Source organism: Pan troglodytes, chromosome 15, assembly GCF_028858775.2.
Source record: "Pan troglodytes isolate AG18354 chromosome 15, NHGRI_mPanTro3-v2.0_pri, whole genome shotgun sequence".
Taxonomy (NCBI): Eukaryota; Metazoa; Chordata; class Mammalia; order Primates; family Hominidae; genus Pan; species Pan troglodytes.
Window position 1 is genome coordinate 22,332,335 of NC_072413.2, and position 17,073 is coordinate 22,349,407.

Here is a 17,073-nt window from a genome sequence, read left to right on the forward strand (position 1 = left end):
TTTTGTTGAGACAGAGTCTCCGTCTGTCGCTCAGGTTGGAGTGCAGTGGCGTGATCTTGGCTCACTGCAAGCTCCACATCCCGTGTTCATGCCATTCCCCTGCCTCAGCCTCCCGAGTAGCTGGGACTACAGGCAAGTACCACCATGCCCAGCTAATTTTTTGTATTTTTAGTAGGGACGGGTTTCACCGTGTTAGCCAGGATGGACTTGATCTCCTGACCTCGTGATCCGCCCGCCGCGGCCTCCCAAAGTGCTGGGATTACAGGCGTGAGCCACCACGCCCAGCTGAATGTCCAAATCCTTTTTCAGCTGCTCAGCTGACCTGCACATATACTAAATGAATCTTGAGCAAACATGAATTCTATTCAAAAGTCATGCCTAGAACTGGATTTCACAAACCAGGATTCTTTCCCCTCTAATTGTAGGGACTGGCATAAGGCTGCCAAACTGGTGATTTTACCAACAACACATCTCTAAACCTACCCATCTGCTTTCATCATCTTTTCTGAAACAAAACACTAATACACACACACACAAAAAGAAGGAAAGGTATACTCCACAATAAAGGACTGTTAAATAAGCTTAGCTTTATGAAACTCACTGTAATTGTTTCCTTTTCTCATTTTGCTTTGAACTAATGAAAACTTTGCCACACACCAGCACTGCTTCTCAGTATGGCTTTGGAGGCCAGTGGGTTAAACTAATTCAGATACTTACATTTGGGTCTGTTGGGGCCTTTCTACAGTGTACCATAAGCCATTCAGATTTCTTCTCCCAGAAACCCAGGAGGGAGATCATTTCAGCCCACTTGGCAGAAGTGGAGACTGAAGTCTTGGACACAGAATTTATAGCTGGCAAGGACTTTATTCATCATCCATACCCTCAGTAATTTACAGATGAAGAGTCTGGCCCAGGGCACCAATAATAATCACTGCATGGTGGCAGTAACTACTATGTGCTTAGTAGCTTACAGTTCATAAAGAGATTTTGCATTCAACAAATATTTATTGAACTAGGATGGAGGCTAAGACCTGGGGACAGAGTGGTTAGGGAGAACTTGAGTGCCCCAAGTTCTTTGCATTTCCACCACTGCTTGAGGGACTCTCCAGCCTCCTCGCTACCACTTAGCCCCTGTAAAGGAGGAAGTCCCTTTGGCGAGGGATATGAGATCCTGTTTGGCCAGTGATCATAGTCTGCCCTCCAAGGGCCCATGAAGATGGAAGAGACCTTGGGCAGAGTGAAGGGCAGTGCCAGGCCTGGTGCAGCTACTCCCTATCACGTCTCTCTCCCAGGCTGCTCCAGCCTCACCTGGTGGACTCCATGGGGACCACAGGCCTCACCTCCATGGGCAGTCTCAAAACATTTGCCCTCCTGTGGGCTGTCACATACATAGACCCAGACTTTCTTGGAGAAGGAATTCTGAAGAAGCAAAAGCAACCAACTCAAAACCCCCACTTCCCCAAGAAGAAAACGTGGACAAGCAGATGCAGAAGGGCAGCAGCCAAAGTCTGCGGGTTCCTGCGGGGGCCAGGGGAGGGGCGAGCCCTACAGGCAACTTGAACGGAGAGCGCTTTGATCACCCACCAGCCCGGGAAGGCAAGCCCCAGTCAGGCGGAAGGTAGCTGGCTGCGGGGCGCGGCGACTGGCGGGCGGCGGGAGGCGCCAACCGCCACAGACGACTCCCAGCTGGCCGAGGGCGGGGAGGGGGCAGGCAGGGAAGCGGCCTGCCCTTCGTCCTGCCCCTCGCCCTACTCTCTGTCACCTCCGCTGGAAGGAGTGGAACCCAGACTTGCTGGTCTGATCCATGCACAAGGCGGGGCTGCTAGGCCACTGTGCCCGGGCACGGAAGTCGGTGCGGATGGCCAGCTCCGGGATGACCCGCCGGGACCCGCTCACAAATAAGGTGGCCCTGGTAACGGCCTCCACCGACGGGTGAGTGTTGGTGTCGGAGTTTCTGAGGCCCTGGCTGCCTGGAAACAGGCACTGGTGTCTCGTCCTTTGCCTCCAGTGCCCCTGTCCTCAGACCTCACATACCGCCAAAGTCTGGCCATGGAAAAAAAGTAGCCACGTGGTCCGCCTGAAGCCCCTCCGAATCCCCTGGCCCTGGACCCTCCCTTGCCTGCCTTCGTGTCCCTGCTGCCTCTGGCACAACTGTGCCACCTCTGTGAAGTCCCATCGATCTAGTCCCCCCAGTGTTCTGGGCTGCCCCCGTCAACCAGCACCACCTAGCGTCTGGGAAGACCAGAAACTAGAAATGCAAGGGAATCTGGATTTCAAAATCCTATCCCAAGGCCTCCAGCACTTTGAAAATGTACCAGACATTCTATTTGGGCACCGGAAAGTCTCCCGGAACCCGTCCCCCTTACCTAGATAGGACACCAGAGCCATGTGTCGAGATTTTTGTTTAGGTCGGTACATCTGGGCCGACCTTAGCCAGCCTGTTTCTCACCCAGCACTCTTGTCTGTCCTGGTTCTCATTTCTACAGGACTTTGCTAGATGCCAACTCTTCACAAAACTAAAATACAAATGTAGGTAAAATGCTAATGGCTGACAAGTACAAAATTTGTAACTCTTCCTCCCAAGGCAATATTTACATTTTTGACCGGAGACCATCTTTTCACATGCACCCCAAAAAATAATTAAGGATAGAATTTTCAGAATGATGTAGACTAGTAAGAAAGAAACCTGGAGGCAGGGCTGTTCTGAGTGAGACCCTCAAATCACGGAAGTGGCTGCTGCTGCAAACCCAGCTCATTTCTCACCTCTCAGTCCCAAGAGGGGATGAAGCCTGTCACCCATGGTGGGAACTGTAGAAAGTGATGTCAGTTCTTGGGAACTGAGGCTGCAGTCCAAGATCATAATAAAAATAAGTAAAGGAACGCCAAAGATGGCTGTGCCATTAAGCCTGTTTTACACGTAGTAGAGACACATGGAGGTCATATAGAGAAAGAGCCAGAATTCAAAACCGGGCAGTCTAACTTCAGAGCCCATGCTGTCGATCTCTTCCCCTGCACAAGCCTTAGCAGTCTTTGTCTCTGCTCACAGGATCGGCTTCGCCGTCGCCCAGCGTCTGGCCCAAGACGGGGCCCACGTGGTTGTCAGCAGCCGGAAGCAGCAGAATGTGGACCAGGCAGTGGCCACGCTGCAGGGGGAGGGGCTGAGCATGACGGGCACCGTGTGCCATGTGGGGAAAGTGAAGGACTGGGAGCGGCTGGTGGCCACAGTGAGCTGCAGGGAAATGGGCACAGAGCCAGGAGGTGGAAAAGGGAGCCAGCCTGAGCCTCCTTCCCTGCTTTCCTGGACAGCATTGGTGAGATCCAATGCAGTGATGTTAACTGAAACATAACAGTGTGTTCTGCATACCCAACCAGCTCACCAGCACATTTTTATTGTGTGCCTTTCTATTATGTCCATATATTAAAGTTGGAGAATAATCCCATCCCAATCAGAGAATGTTAAAACATTCTAATGCTTCAACCCTGCATCATCCCTTGCATACCCCAAAGAAACCGCTGGTACTGGTTCTCCAGTAATTTTCAATCTAACTGGACAGATGAGAAGGGTAAATACAATCACAAAATAGATGTTCCTACCCATGAGCTAATAAACATTCCCCTCTTCTTCAGCTTACAGAGTCAAGTCCCTGGGAACCTCAGGAAGCAGCCCACCATGTTTCAACCACTTACTATGTGCCATTTCCTGTGTTCAGAGCCTTACACAGGTTATCTCTAGACCTGACAACAACCCAAGCAAGGCAAGGACTATTCTCTCGGTCTGCAGACGCTGGCTCAGATAGCTGGAGCAACTTCCCAAGGTCCCACAGCCAGTAAGGAAAGACCCAGACCTCCCAAGCTCCCTTCCTTTATTGGCTGCCTGTGGACTACCGGGTACTGGCCTTTAGTCTCAAAGAAAGTATATAAGTCAGTGTCACAGTTAGTAGTGGATACCAGCCTTCCAGCTGCAGAAGGAAATATGAACCATCCAGCAAAGCAAGCTCCTCTTCCCTTGAGGCTCAGGACACACACTTTATTTTCCAGAGTGGAAGGGAGAATCTACCCAAAAATGGAAAGTACAGGGTTGTGCTAACAGATTGGAAGGTTGGCAGAAATAATTTGCATAATCTTAGAAGAGGAGGATCTTAAGCAATAGTAGACAGTAGCATGGTAGACAGTATAGGGTAATTCCGTTTTTAAGGAACTGTCTGGCAAATGCTCAAATGTGCATTGGAAAGAGCCAAATGTGAGTCCTAGAAAGTCACCTTGCCTGGCCTAGGCTGGTGGACAGAGCCCAAGATTGGGGCCTTGATCCTGATGGTGGAAGGAGCCGTTTGGGAGTCTGGGTCAATTAGTGACTAACCATATCACATGTAAGTAGCAATGTAATGTGAAAACCCTGTTGGGAAAACATCCTGTGGCCCCCACCAGGTTCACTTAACATGGCCTACAGGCCTGGCCCAGAGGTGGTACTTGAGCTAAACCTTAAGGAATGAATGGGAATGGACAGATGGAATAGAGTTGAGGTTCCAGATAACTCTGCAAAATGAGCAGACAGCCAAGGAGGAACTGAAGAAAAGAGAGGAGCACTGTCAGGCCACAATGGAGAGCACAGGCTCAGGAGTACTTCTGGGAAAGGGGCTGCATTGGAAAGATAGAGGCCGTGGGCCTCCATACCCTTTTTTTTTTTTTCTTTTTTTTGTGACGGAGTTTCACTCTTGTTGCCTAGGCTGGAGTACAGTGGCACCATCTCGGCTTACTGCAACCTCTGCCTCCCAGGTTCAAGCAATTCTCCTGCCTCAGCCTCCTGAGTAGCTGGGATTACAGGTGCCCACCACCATGCCCAGCTAATTTTTGTATTTTTAGTAGAGACGGGGTTTCACCATGTTGGCCAGGCTGGTCTTGAACTCCTGACCTCAGGTGATCCACCCTCTCGGCCTCCCAAAGTGTGGGATTACAGGCGTGAGCCACTGCGCCCGGCCATAGCTTCTTAAAAGGATACGTTAAGGACCTTAAAAGGATATGGCCTCTTAAAAGGATATGTTTACACACTCTTGTAGCAAATAAGAAGCCATGTGAGGTTTTGAGCAAGAGAAAGATGGTTATTAGGAAAGCTAATCTGGCTCTGGTAGGAAGGATATACAGAGGAGACACCGAATCCAGGGCATCAGTGAGGAAGCTGTTGCTGTCGTCCAGGTTTAGAGCAGTGGCGGTGGGACTGGAATAGATGTGCCCAAGAGACAATTAGTGGAAACGAACCAAGATTTTCCAACCCCATGTCAAAAAGTGGGAAATAGAGAAGTCAAAAATGACTCTCAGGTAGTTTGTATGACCATTGTCAGAGAGGAGAATGATAGAATACTTGTCAGCAATTTGAAATGTCTTCTGCCAGTTGCCACATGTTACCCTGCAATGAGAAAAGCCACTGCCCTGAGAATGGATACTACCCAGTGGCCTCCTCATCTGCACCACGAAGCTTCTCACTGGTGTTGTAAGTGGAAACCAGAGTAGGTGCCTATCTGCTTGATTACATTTTTTCTTAAAAATGTATAACTATCAGAACACAGAACAAACAGCTCCTAACCGCTTTAGTGTAGTGATCACACAATTTAGAACACTTAGAAGACATCTTTTTTTTTTTTTTCTTCCCCCAGAGACAGGGCCTCACTCTGTTGCCCAGGCTGGAGTGCAGTGGCATGATCATAGCTCACTGTAACCTCCAACTCTTGAGCTCAAGCAATCCTCCCCCGTCAGCCTCCCAAGTGGCTAAGATTATAGGCATGCACCACCACGCCAGTTCATCTTTTAAATTTGTTGTAGAGTTGGGGCTTTATTGCCCAGGCTGGTTTTGAACTCCTGGCCTCAAGCGGTCCTCCCTACTGGCCGTACCAAAGTGCTAGGATTATAGGTGTGAGCCACCACACCCAGCCTCATTCATCTTTTATGATTTGCTATCTCTGTTCATTCAAAACCCAGCCTCCTCCCATCTCTGTGCTGACAGACCTGGAAGTAGAGGGGCATGGGGTATGCAGCAGAGTAGAAAATGTCTCCAGGTGATTCTGTAGCAATCCACTGTCTTCTCCCAGCCCAAACACACGTGCACTGAGCACAGCACACATCACTTATTAACTTATTCTGCACCTCCCTAGTAACAAGTCCATTGGTGAGACTTACACAGAGCCAAGGCAGGTGACTTGGCTTTGTGCCAGGAAGCCAAAATTTAAAGGGTGCAAGAAAGTATTCATACTGGTTTTAAAAGAGTACATGACTTTAAATTTTGTTAGATTTACATGTTGACAGCCCAGGCATTTCTTCAACCGTGTTGAAGGTTAGCACCTAGTTAACAAGAATAATTAGTTAAAATGGGAAGCTAGCAGATGGTGTACATTGTTAATAACACCCCTCCGTGGGCCAAATCCGGAGCACAAAGTTGACCAAGGGCCCATGTACTGCTACTTGCCCAAGGCATCAAAATTGCCAGTTCCGGGCAAATGCAAAGTCTGGTTTCAGGGTGGCTTTGTACTGAAAACCCTTGTTGGCAGATTCTGCTTGGCCATTCATTACTCTAGCACATGCCTCACTACCTACTTATAACTTATTAAGGAGATGAGATGTTGCCTTTCTTGGCTTTCTCAGTTTAAATTTCCCTTTCTGCCTTGAATCTTTCATGCCTCCAGGTCAAAAGAGAGAGACAGAGACAGGGAAAATGACATCATAACCAAATATGGAATTGCTTTAAATTCAGGCTGGTATCTTCTCCCATCATGGCTCTCCTGGGCAGCCGGTTTCCTAATGACCCCAACTCACTTTCAGAGGGCTCTTACGAATTAGCTCTGTGCTACAAAGTGGGAGACTGACCTCAGTTCTTCCACCACTAACTAGCTTTATGCCCTGAACAAATCACTTTCCCCAACACGGAATAAGCAGGCCTCCTATTCTTAGCTAGCCCCAGTGTGTTACTACTGAACTATATGATCTTGAGAAAATTCCCTGAACCTGTTTCATCATCTCCACCTTAAGGACATTGGAATAGATGATCTCAAAGCCCCCTCCAGGGTAACTTTCTACAGCTCTATTTAAGCCAGTTTTTCCATTCAGGTAAGTGTGGCCAGATTGACTTTGAAATAATGGTAACTTATTCAAGAAGAACTGGACAGTAAGCACTTGGAGAAATGTGGGTGGAACTCAGTGTGAAAGGAAGAGGAGGGGTCTGGAAATAGATTTTGGGGTGAGTTGAAATCACGAGAATGAAGGAGCTCCCAAATGGGAAAATGTAAAGAAAAGAGCATAGGGTCACAGACAGCCTTAGAAGAATAGGAGGTGGGAAGAAAACACTGCAAAAGAAATAAGGCCAACTTCCTGGTGGCTCACACCTGTAACACTTTGGGAGGCCGAGGCAGGCGGATGGCTTTAGCTCAGGAGTTCCAGACCAGCCTGGGCAACATGGCAAGACCCTGTCTCTACAAAAAGTACAAAAATTGCCCAGGTGTGATGGCACACACCTGTATTCTCAGCTACTTGGGGGGCTGAGGCAGGAGGATGGCTTGAACCCAGTAGGTCAAGACTGCAGTGAGCTGGGATCATGCCACTGAACTCCAGCCTGGGTGACAGAGGAAGACTCCATCTAAAAAAAGAAAGAAGCCAACCTTAAATGGTTAGCAGCAGATCTTAGGGTAGTTTTCAAAAAAGATGTTTTAAGAAATAGAAGTTATTTTGACGATAGTTCCTAAGAAGGAAGTTTTGTTGTTGTTGTTGTTGTTGTCATTGTTGTTGTTGTTTTTAATATAGGGATAAGGTCTCCCTATGTTGCCCAGGCTTCTCTCAAACTGCTCAGTTCAAGTGGTCCTCCCACCGTGACCTCCCAAAGTGCCATGATTCCCGGCGTGAGCCACCACGCCCCGCCCAGAAGGAAGTTTTTATCAACGTGAATAAATGCACCTCCCTTACTTACTGCAGCCCTGGTCCAGACCTTACCCCTCTCTCTAGGCTATGAAGCTTCATGGAGTTATTGATATCCTATCACTATCGATAACAAACTCCGTCTGCTTTTAGAATGTGTTTATCAAGTGCAGTGTAAATGTGAGGACTCTTTGCCACGTGCCACACACCTGGAGCACACCTGGTAAAGGGCGGGTGGGGGCAGCTTCCTCTGTCCCTGCCCTTCTCATTCGTTTCTGCTGCTCCTACTTCTGTCTGCTTCCATCTGCCCTTCACTATCCACCGTCTGCTCCCCTCCCCAGCCTTCTTCCCGGCATGCTCTGCTACCTGGTTGATTTCCAACAGAGACGTGGCAGCTAATATGCCAACAACTATGACACTTAAACTTACACACCCAACTGTCCCCCTTTCAGCTGCCAAAAAGGAATCATTTTTCATTAGCTGGGAAATATTAAAAGCTGCTAGTTAAGTAAAATACTAATTCTGGTGAAATAACCAGTTGCCACTTTATAACATACATCCTTTAAAAAAGTAAAAATAAAAACCTATATTATTTTCTTCCTAACTGCAATGTCAAGAAAATCTGAGATCCAGATGTCTATATTCAAGTGGTACAATATTGGGTTTTATGTGTAAGTATATAATTACATTACATTCATAATATATTTCACACACATTCTTTAATTACAAAGCTTTAATTAAAATATTTGTCTTTGTTTACTAAGGTTAATAGTCCCACGATTTGGAAATGCTAATTTTTTATGATCTCCCATGGTTTTGCTTTTTACTCTGATGTTGTATTAGTCTGTTTTGCGTTGCTATAAAGGAATACCTGAGCTGGGCAATTTATAAAGAAAAAGAGGGTTGTGGCCGGGCGCGGTGGCTAACGCCTGTAATCCCAACACTTTGGGAGGTCGAGGCGGGCAGATCACAAGGTCAGGAGATCCAGACCATCCTGGCTAACATGGTGAAAGCCCGTCTCTACTAAAAATACAAAAAATTAGCCGGGCGTGGTGGCAGGCACCTGTAGTCTCAGCTACTTGGGAGGCTGAGGCAGGAGAATGGTGTGAACCCGGGAGGCGGAGCTTGCAGTGAGCCGAGATTGCGCCACTGCACTCCAGCCTGGGTGACAGAGCGAGACTCCGTCTCAAAAAAAAAAAAAAAAGAAAAGAAAAGAGGGTTGTTTTGGTTTACACTTCTGCAGACTGTAGAAGAAGCATGGTGCCAGTATCTGCTTCTCATGAGGCCTCAGGAAGCTTACAATCATAGCAGAAGGCAAAAGGGAGCAGGCGCGTTACATGGCAAGAGAGGAAGTGAGATACCAGGCTTTTAAACAACTAGCTCTGGCATGAACTAATAGAGTGAGAACTCACTCATTGCCACCGGGAGAGCACCAAGCCATTCATAAGGGATCCACCCCATGACTCAAACACCTCACACCAGGTTCCACCTTGAACACTGGTGATCACATTTCAACATGGGACTTAGAGGGGACAAACATACCAACTGTATCAGATGTCATCAAACATTTCTCAACACTAAAGTATCAGGATGTGAAAACACTATGATTTATTTACCAGTGTTTCATACACATAAAGACCAAAGTGCCAAAATGTTCTTCAGTGAGCTAGTTTTTTATTGTTAAGCTTTGTCCCTCTTTTTTTTTTTTTCTCGCTGTGTCATCGAGGCTGGAGTGCAGTGCTGCGATCTAGCTCACTGCAACCCCCGCCTCCCAGGTTCAAGCGATTCTTGTGCCTCAGCCTGCCAAGTACCTGGGACTACAGGCATGTGCCACCATGCCCGGCTAATTTTTGATATTTTCAGTAGAGACAGGGTTTCACTGTGTTGCCCAGGCTGGTCTCAAATTCCTGGCCTCAACTGATCCACCCACCTCGGCCTCCCAAAGTGCTGGGATTATAGGCGTGAGCCACTGCACCCAGACAGATTCTGATAGTCTTTACAATGGAGGAACATCTTTCATGAACAGTCTGAATAGAGACCCTATGAAAGTCAGTTTTAAACTAAGTACAGGCACACCTCGGAGATATTGTGGGTCTGGTTCCAGGCCACTGCACAATAAAGTGAGTATTATAATAAAGTGAGACACATGAATTTTTTGGTTTCCCAGTGCATATAAAAGTTACGTTTACACTATAATGGTCATCTAATGGTTGTCTATTAAATGAGCAATAGCATTATGTCTTTAAAAATATATACATATCTTAATTTTAAAATACTTTATTGCTAAAAAGTGCTAACAATGATCTGAGCCTTTAGAAGTTGTAATCTTTTTGCTGGTGGAGGGTGTTTTTTTTTTTTTTTTAGATGGAGTCTCACTGTGTAGCCCAGGCTGGAGTGCAATGGCACCATCTCGGCTCACTGCAACCTCCGCCTCCCAGGTTCAAGCGATTCTCCTGCCTCAGTCTCCTGAGTAGCTGGGACTATAGGCGCCCACCACCACACCCAGCTAATTTTTTGTATTTTTAGTAGAGATGGGGTTTCACCGTGTTAGCCAGGATGGTCTCAATCTCCTGACCTCGTGATTCACCCGCCTCGGTTTCCCAAAGTGCTAGGATTACAGGCGTGAGCCACCACACCCGGCCTTAGAGGGTCTTGCCTCAACATTGATGGTGGCTGACTTAGGGTGGTGTTGCTGAAGGCTGGGGTGGCTGTGGCAATTTCTTCAAATAAGACAGCAGTGAAGTTTGCCACATCAGTTGACTCTTCCTTTCACAAAAGATTTCTCTGTAGCATGCAATACTGTTTGATAGCATTTACCCACAGTAGAACTTCTTTCAAAATTGGAGTCAATCCTATCAAACTCTGCCACTGCTTAATCAACTAAGTACATATAATATTCTAAATCCTGTGTTGTGATTTCAACAATGTTCATGGCATCTTCACCAGAAATAGATTCCATCCCAAGAAACCACTTTCTTTGCTTATCCGTAAGAACCAGCTCCTCAGCCATCTACATTTTGTCGTGAGAGTGTAGCAATTCAGTCCCATCTTCCAGCTCCACTTCTAGTTCTCTGGCTATTTCCACCACATCTGCAGTTCCTTCCTCTGATGCAGTCTTGAACTCTTCCACGTCATCCATGAGGGTTGGAATCAACTTCTTCCAGACTCCTGTTAATGTAGATATTTTGACCTCCTCCCATGAATCACAAATATTCTTAATGGCATCTAGAATGGTGGATCCTTTTTAGAAGGTTTTCAGTTGACTTTGCCCAGATAAATCAGAGGAATCATTATCTACGGCAGCTACAGCCTTACAAAATGTATTTCTTAAATAACAAGTCTTGGAAGTCAGAATTACCCCCTGATCCATGGGCTGCAGAATGGATGTTGTGTTAGCAGGCATGAAAACAACATTAATCTCCTTGTACATCTCCATCAGAGCTTTTGAGTGACCAGGTGCATTGTCAATGAGCAGTAACAATTTGAAAGGAATCTTTTTCTGAGCAGTAGCTATCAACGGTGAGCTTAAAATATTCAGTTAACCATGCTATAAACAGATGTGCTGTTATTCAGGCTTTGTTGTTCCATTTATAGAGCACAGGCAGAGTAGATTTAGCATAAATCTTGAGAGCCCTAGAATTTTCAGAATGGTAAATGAGCATTGGCTTCAACTTAAAAGTCACTGGCTGCATTAGCCCCTAACAAGAGAATAAGCCTGTCCTTTGAAGTTTTGAAGCCATATTAACAATAAAGCTGTTTTGCTTTGTTATCATTTATGTGTTCACAGAAGTAGCACTTTTAATATCCTTCAGAGATTTTTCCTTTGCACTCACGATTTGGCTACTGGTGCACACGGCCTAGCTTTCAGCCTGCCTCAGCTTTCAATATGCCTTCCTCACTAAGCTCAATTATTTCCAGCTTTTGATTTAAAGTGTAAGATGTGTGACTCTTCCTTTCACTTGAACACCTAGAGGCCATTGTAGGGTTAATAATTGGCCTAATTTCAATGTAAATGTGTCTCAGGGAATATGGAGGCTCACAGAGAGGGAGAGAGATGGGAGAAGGGCGGAGCAGTCAGAACACATAACATTTTTCGATTAAGTTGACCTTCTTTTCTGGGTGTGGTTTGTCGTACCCCAAAACAATTATAATAAAAACACGAAAGATCACAGATCACCGTAACAGACGTAATAATAATGGAAAAGTCTGAAATATTCCAAGAATTACCAAAATGTGACCCAGAGACAAACTGAGCGCATGCCATTGGAAAAATGGCTCCAATTAACACAGGGTTGCCATGAACCTTCAATTTTTAAAAGACGCAATATCTGCAAAGAGTAATAAAATAAGGTGTGCCTGTAACTTTTCTTTTAGTTTATATATTATTTTAAATATCACAGTACATCAAATCCAAACATAATGGCTGATCCTTGATTGAACTCTGGACTTTAAAAAAAAAAACACATTTCGGGGACAGTTGAGGCCAATATATTAGATAAAATTATCATCAATGTCAAACTTCTTGGGTGTGATAATGGATTATGGTTGTGTAAAAGAACATCCTTACTCTTTGGGAATGTATGCTAAGTATTTAGGGATAGAGCATTCTAATATCTGCAACTAAGTTTATTTATTTTAATTTTTTTTATTTATTTTTTGAAATGGAGTCTCGCTTTATTGCCCAGGCTGGAGTGCAGTGTTGCGATCTTGGCTCACTGCAACCTCCACCGCCCAGGTTCAAGCTATTCTCCTGTCCCATCCTCCTGAGTAGCTGGGATTACAGAAACATGCCACCACGTCTGGCTAATTTTTGTATTTTTAGTAGAGAAAAATTGGTGAATCTAAATGAAGGATCTCTAGATTCTCCTTGTACTTCTACTTCCAATTTTTCTGTAAGATTGAAATATTTTAATATAAGCAGTTGTCTAGAACAATGTAAACAGGGTCATACATTTGTTTTAGATTATGGATGTGGGGATTCTGATTGTAGCCGTCCCCCAGCTTCCCCAGAAGGTGCCTCCTCGTGCTCCCACTTTCTAACCATGCCTAGCCAGACAGTCCACAGCCAGACAGTCCACCCTAGAGGACCAATAGCATCTCACTCCCTAAATGCAGAAGCCAGAGAAGTGCTAGAACAACCCCAGGTATCCAAGGTCAGGCCACATTTTCCCTGAGAAGCATGGCCTACTCTAGGGCAGGTCCAGAAGGCTGACAATTCCAGACTTTCCCTACTTTGAAAAAACAGAGAAAACACAGCTCAAATCCGAAGGAGCCCTGAGGATTTAGGCTCCTTCTGGGCCAAATCATACTTGGCTGGTTATGAAACAAGATGAACCAGGCTCCATTTTTGCTCACCTGAACCTAATGTATCATTATCTAGCTGAGCAGCTGGTGAGAGCTACTTCTCCCTGAACCTCAGTTGCTTCATGTGTAAGATACAGGTATATCATCCTAAGATCTTCGTCAGCTTTGACAAACATCCTAGGAACCCATTCTAACTCTTCATTGCCATGCCTCCTCCAGTGCTCTACACTCATGCTGTTTCCCCTTCTTCTTTTGGCTTCAGACTCTGGACATTAATGGGAAGGCCCCAGCCCTGATGATAAAGGCAGTGGTGCCAGAAATGGAGAAACGAGGGTACAGAGAGTGAGAGAGAGCCTGGGTGAGAGGGGACCCCACACGGGCTGAGGGCAGTGGTCCACACTGGGAAGACGGTCAGCTCTCTTCTTTTTCCAGGGGTGGTTCAGTGGGGTTCCTGGCCTCTGTAGCAGCCTTCAGGCCACTTCCTGTAAGAACCCTTTTGTGTGCCCCTTCCATCCCACCCTCCACTCCACATCTTTCCACCCCTCCTATTACCCGAGGAAGTTTGTGTCCCCTTGTAGAATCACACCACCAAGTCCCTGCCCACAAAATAGATGCCTCGCCTCCACAAACCATAACCTAGGGGAGGTTTAGCCACAAGACAGTTTCCTAACTCTGCCCCTCCCTTACAGGAGATCCCTATTGAGCACTGCCCTCTATGTCTAGTTATTAGAACCAAGAATGACCTGGAAACTATGAGTCTAACACATTCTCTTCTTTCTCCAGGGCTTCAGTCCTTACAATGTCAGTAAAACAGCCTTGCTGGGCCTGACCAAGACCCTGGCCATAGAGCTGGCCCCAAGGAACATTAGGGTGAACTGCCTAGCACCTGGACTTATCAAGACTAGCTTCAGCAGGATGGTGAGGAAGGGGAGCTTTGCATTTGACTGGGACCCCTTGAAAGGCATCCATCTTCTTGGACAGGGAAACCCAGTACCTGAGTCCTGAGCTCTCAACCACTCCATTCTCCTTCCCTGGTCTTTTCCATATTCACTCTCTGTACCAGCTGCCCTATACAAGCCACACTCCTATCACACCTTTCCTGAGGTGCAGAGTGGAGACTGAGGTATTCACACTCTACTCACACTGTTTCTTCTCTCCTTACATGGATGAGAATTGGAGAGACACAGCAAAATGCATCACTAGAACCTGAAACAAATGAAACAGATGAGGGCAGTGGGGAGAGCTGGGAGCTAGAAAAAAATAGGAAGTGAAAGAGGGAAGTCTCTCCATCCTTCCTGTCAGTTGCCATGAGGATGGGCAGTTTCTTCCCTTTCTGTTCCTCACTTTCCTCTTCTTAAACATAAAGAGATTTCCCTTCTTCCTGCAGCTCTGGATGGACAAGGAAAAAGAGGAAAGCATGAAAGAAACCCTGCGGATAAGAAGGTAAACTGTCATGAGGGCAAGGGCACTAAGAGACATGAAGATGGGAAGGTCTGGTCCCTAGCAGCCCACAGCCCGCTGTCTCAGTCCCACAGATAACACAGGCAGGCTCTCCTCTGCCTCACAGACCACAAATTCATAAACACTATCACTGCAGTGGCCTGAGCAAGAAGTCAGCTTCGCTTTCAAAAGGTAAACACAGAGACCTCGGGGTTTCAGCAGTGCAGAGCTCTGGGAGAAGCCCTGAGTCCTCTCTCCACCTGGGGGATTGCCTCCACCTCTGAGCATCCATGGAGACCAGGGACCATAACCAAAACCATGCTTTTTTAGTTCCCTTGAATAATGACACATGTTTACAAAACTCAGGTTGATGATCTACAATCCAAATGAAAGGAATGAAGAGCTTTACTAAGCCCCAAACTCCCCTTGCCTAAGGAATTACTTTCTTCCCCAGTGAGCTGGGTGAACTGTTCAAGCACCTTTGTCGGGCTCCCTTTCCTCTAAGTTCCCTGCCTCTCTCTACCTTCTGGCTTCTGGGCACTATCTAGTTTCTCCATCTTGTCCCTCAAGGACAAATGCCAGCAATGCCTAACTCTGTACTGGTCCAGACATCCCAAATCTTCCCAAAGCCATTCTGATGTCAGGCATGAGCTACAGGCCTAGTTCATAACTCATTAATAAGTCAGGGGATTGTCAGCCTAGAGCTCCAGTGAATGATCTAGCCCATGTAGCTCAATACTGGATGCACATTAGAATCACCTGGGGAGCTTTTTAAACTGCAAGTGCTCAGGCCCCACCCACTCCCAAAGATTCTTTTTTAATTGGTCCAAGGTAGGACTTGACCATCTAGGGTTTTGTTTTTCTTTGTCTTTTCTTTTCTTTTCTTTTTTTGTTTAAGCCTCTCAAATGATTGCAAGGTACAGCTAGAATGGAGAAGCATTAATTCAGCCCTTCTAGGTTTGAGTTACTCTGCCCACCTCTAGAGCATTCTATGGCAGGCAGATTAAAGTGTCTCCTAACTATGCAGTCACTGATAAAATAAGAATTAGCACATTCTCACCAAATGATCCTGACTTTAAGGGACAAGTATAGATTCCTGAAAAAATTGTCTCTAAGTTGAACCTGTACAAATGGAATCATTTTAAACACACCATTTACTGTCACACAGACTCCCTGATACTTTAGTGTGTGCACATGTGAAACCATTTTTTTGAAGTATGAAATAATTACTTACTATTTTACCTGTATAACTTTGGATTTTGGTGTCCTGAGCTCTCTAAAAAACAGTGTCTCTATAGTATTTGAATATTATGGGTAATGGTTTTTGCAGAGTACAGTATGCTTATACTAAATTATAACAGCATATCCTCATGGTAACCCTATTTGATAGGCAGAAAGTTTGTACACTGATCCTGAAAAGTCAACTGATAATTCTTGATTAAGCAAATTTCATTCCCCGTGTCCCAGGTGAGGGAGACAGACTTGTTTGATTTTTACTCCCTTCCTTGCTTCCCCTATTCCCCAGGTTAGGCGAGCCAGAGGATTCTGTTGGCATCGTGTCTTTCCTGTGCTCTGAAGATGCCAGCTACATCACTGGGGAAACAGTGGTGGTGGGTGGAGGAACCCCGTCCCGCCTCTGAGGACTCGGAGACAGCCCACGGGCCAGAGTTGGGCTCTAGCTCCTGGTGCTGTTCCTGCATTCACCCACTGGCCTTTCCCACCTCTGCTCACCTTACTGTTCACCTCATCAAATCAGTTCTGCCCTGTGGAAAGTCCAGCCTTCCCTGCCGTCAAGGTGGCGTCTTACTCGGGATTCCTGCTGTTGTTGTGGCCTTGGGTAAAGGCCTCCCCTGAGAACACAGGACAGGCCTGCTGACAAGGCTGAGTCTACCTTGGCAAAGACCAAGATATTTTTTGCCCAGGCCACTGGGGAATTTGAGGGGAGATGAGAGAGAAGGAAGCTGGAGTGGAAGGAGCAGAGTTGCAAATTAACAACTTGCAAATGAGGTGCAAATAAAATGCAGATGATTGCGCGGCTTTGAATCGAATCGACGTTTTCTCAGTGTGGGGTGCTTAGCTGAGCAGAGAGCAGAAGTCTGGCCAGGCTGGATCTCTGGACCCCCCAGCCCTCCTCCCTGTCTCCAGGACCTGAGCGTGATGTTCAGGGGTGGAGGTGTCTGCAGAGCTGCCAACTGGAAGGAAGGTGGCACAGGAACTCCCAGGACGCCACGGGGATCCCCGAGGCAGGGCGAGTCGGGCGAGGGTGGGGAAGGAGGAACTCTCTAACACCTCCCCGCCCCTCGCCTCCCAGATCCAGCCAGGCCCTCTCCCAGCATGGCCCTAGGTCCCGAGTCAGCAAGGACAAGCTGGAGGGGTCCTGAGCCAGTGGGGAATAGAGAAAGGCCCTGCAAGGTGCCCGGGCCCACAAACAAAAGA

At 46.6% G+C, this 17,073-nt stretch overlaps 1 protein-coding gene across 2 annotated transcripts; it reads left to right on the forward strand.

Annotated features, from left to right (window-relative positions):
* The first annotated feature begins 853 nt into the window (after positions 1-853).
* On the forward strand, positions 854-16,680 carry DHRS4L1 (dehydrogenase/reductase 4 like 1). Of its 2 annotated transcripts, NM_001251894.1 has the most exons (10): positions 1,805-1,932; positions 3,047-3,224; positions 7,981-8,034; positions 9,104-9,153; positions 12,489-12,495; positions 13,460-13,530; positions 13,630-13,681; positions 13,981-14,115; positions 14,585-14,640; positions 16,163-16,679. In NM_001251894.1, exons 1-10 carry the CDS (start codon positions 1,805-1,807, stop codon positions 16,275-16,277), a joined length of 846 nt encoding a protein of 281 aa, NP_001238823.1. In that variant the 3' UTR covers positions 16,278-16,679. The 2 variants fall into 2 exon arrangements, with proteins under 2 accessions (XP_063648829.1, NP_001238823.1); XM_063792759.1 differs by lacking the exons at positions 7,981-8,034; positions 9,104-9,153; positions 12,489-12,495; positions 13,460-13,530; positions 13,630-13,681 and having other exon boundaries at positions 854-1,932; positions 3,047-3,311; positions 16,163-16,680.
* Positions 16,681-17,073: the final 393 nt, after the last annotated feature.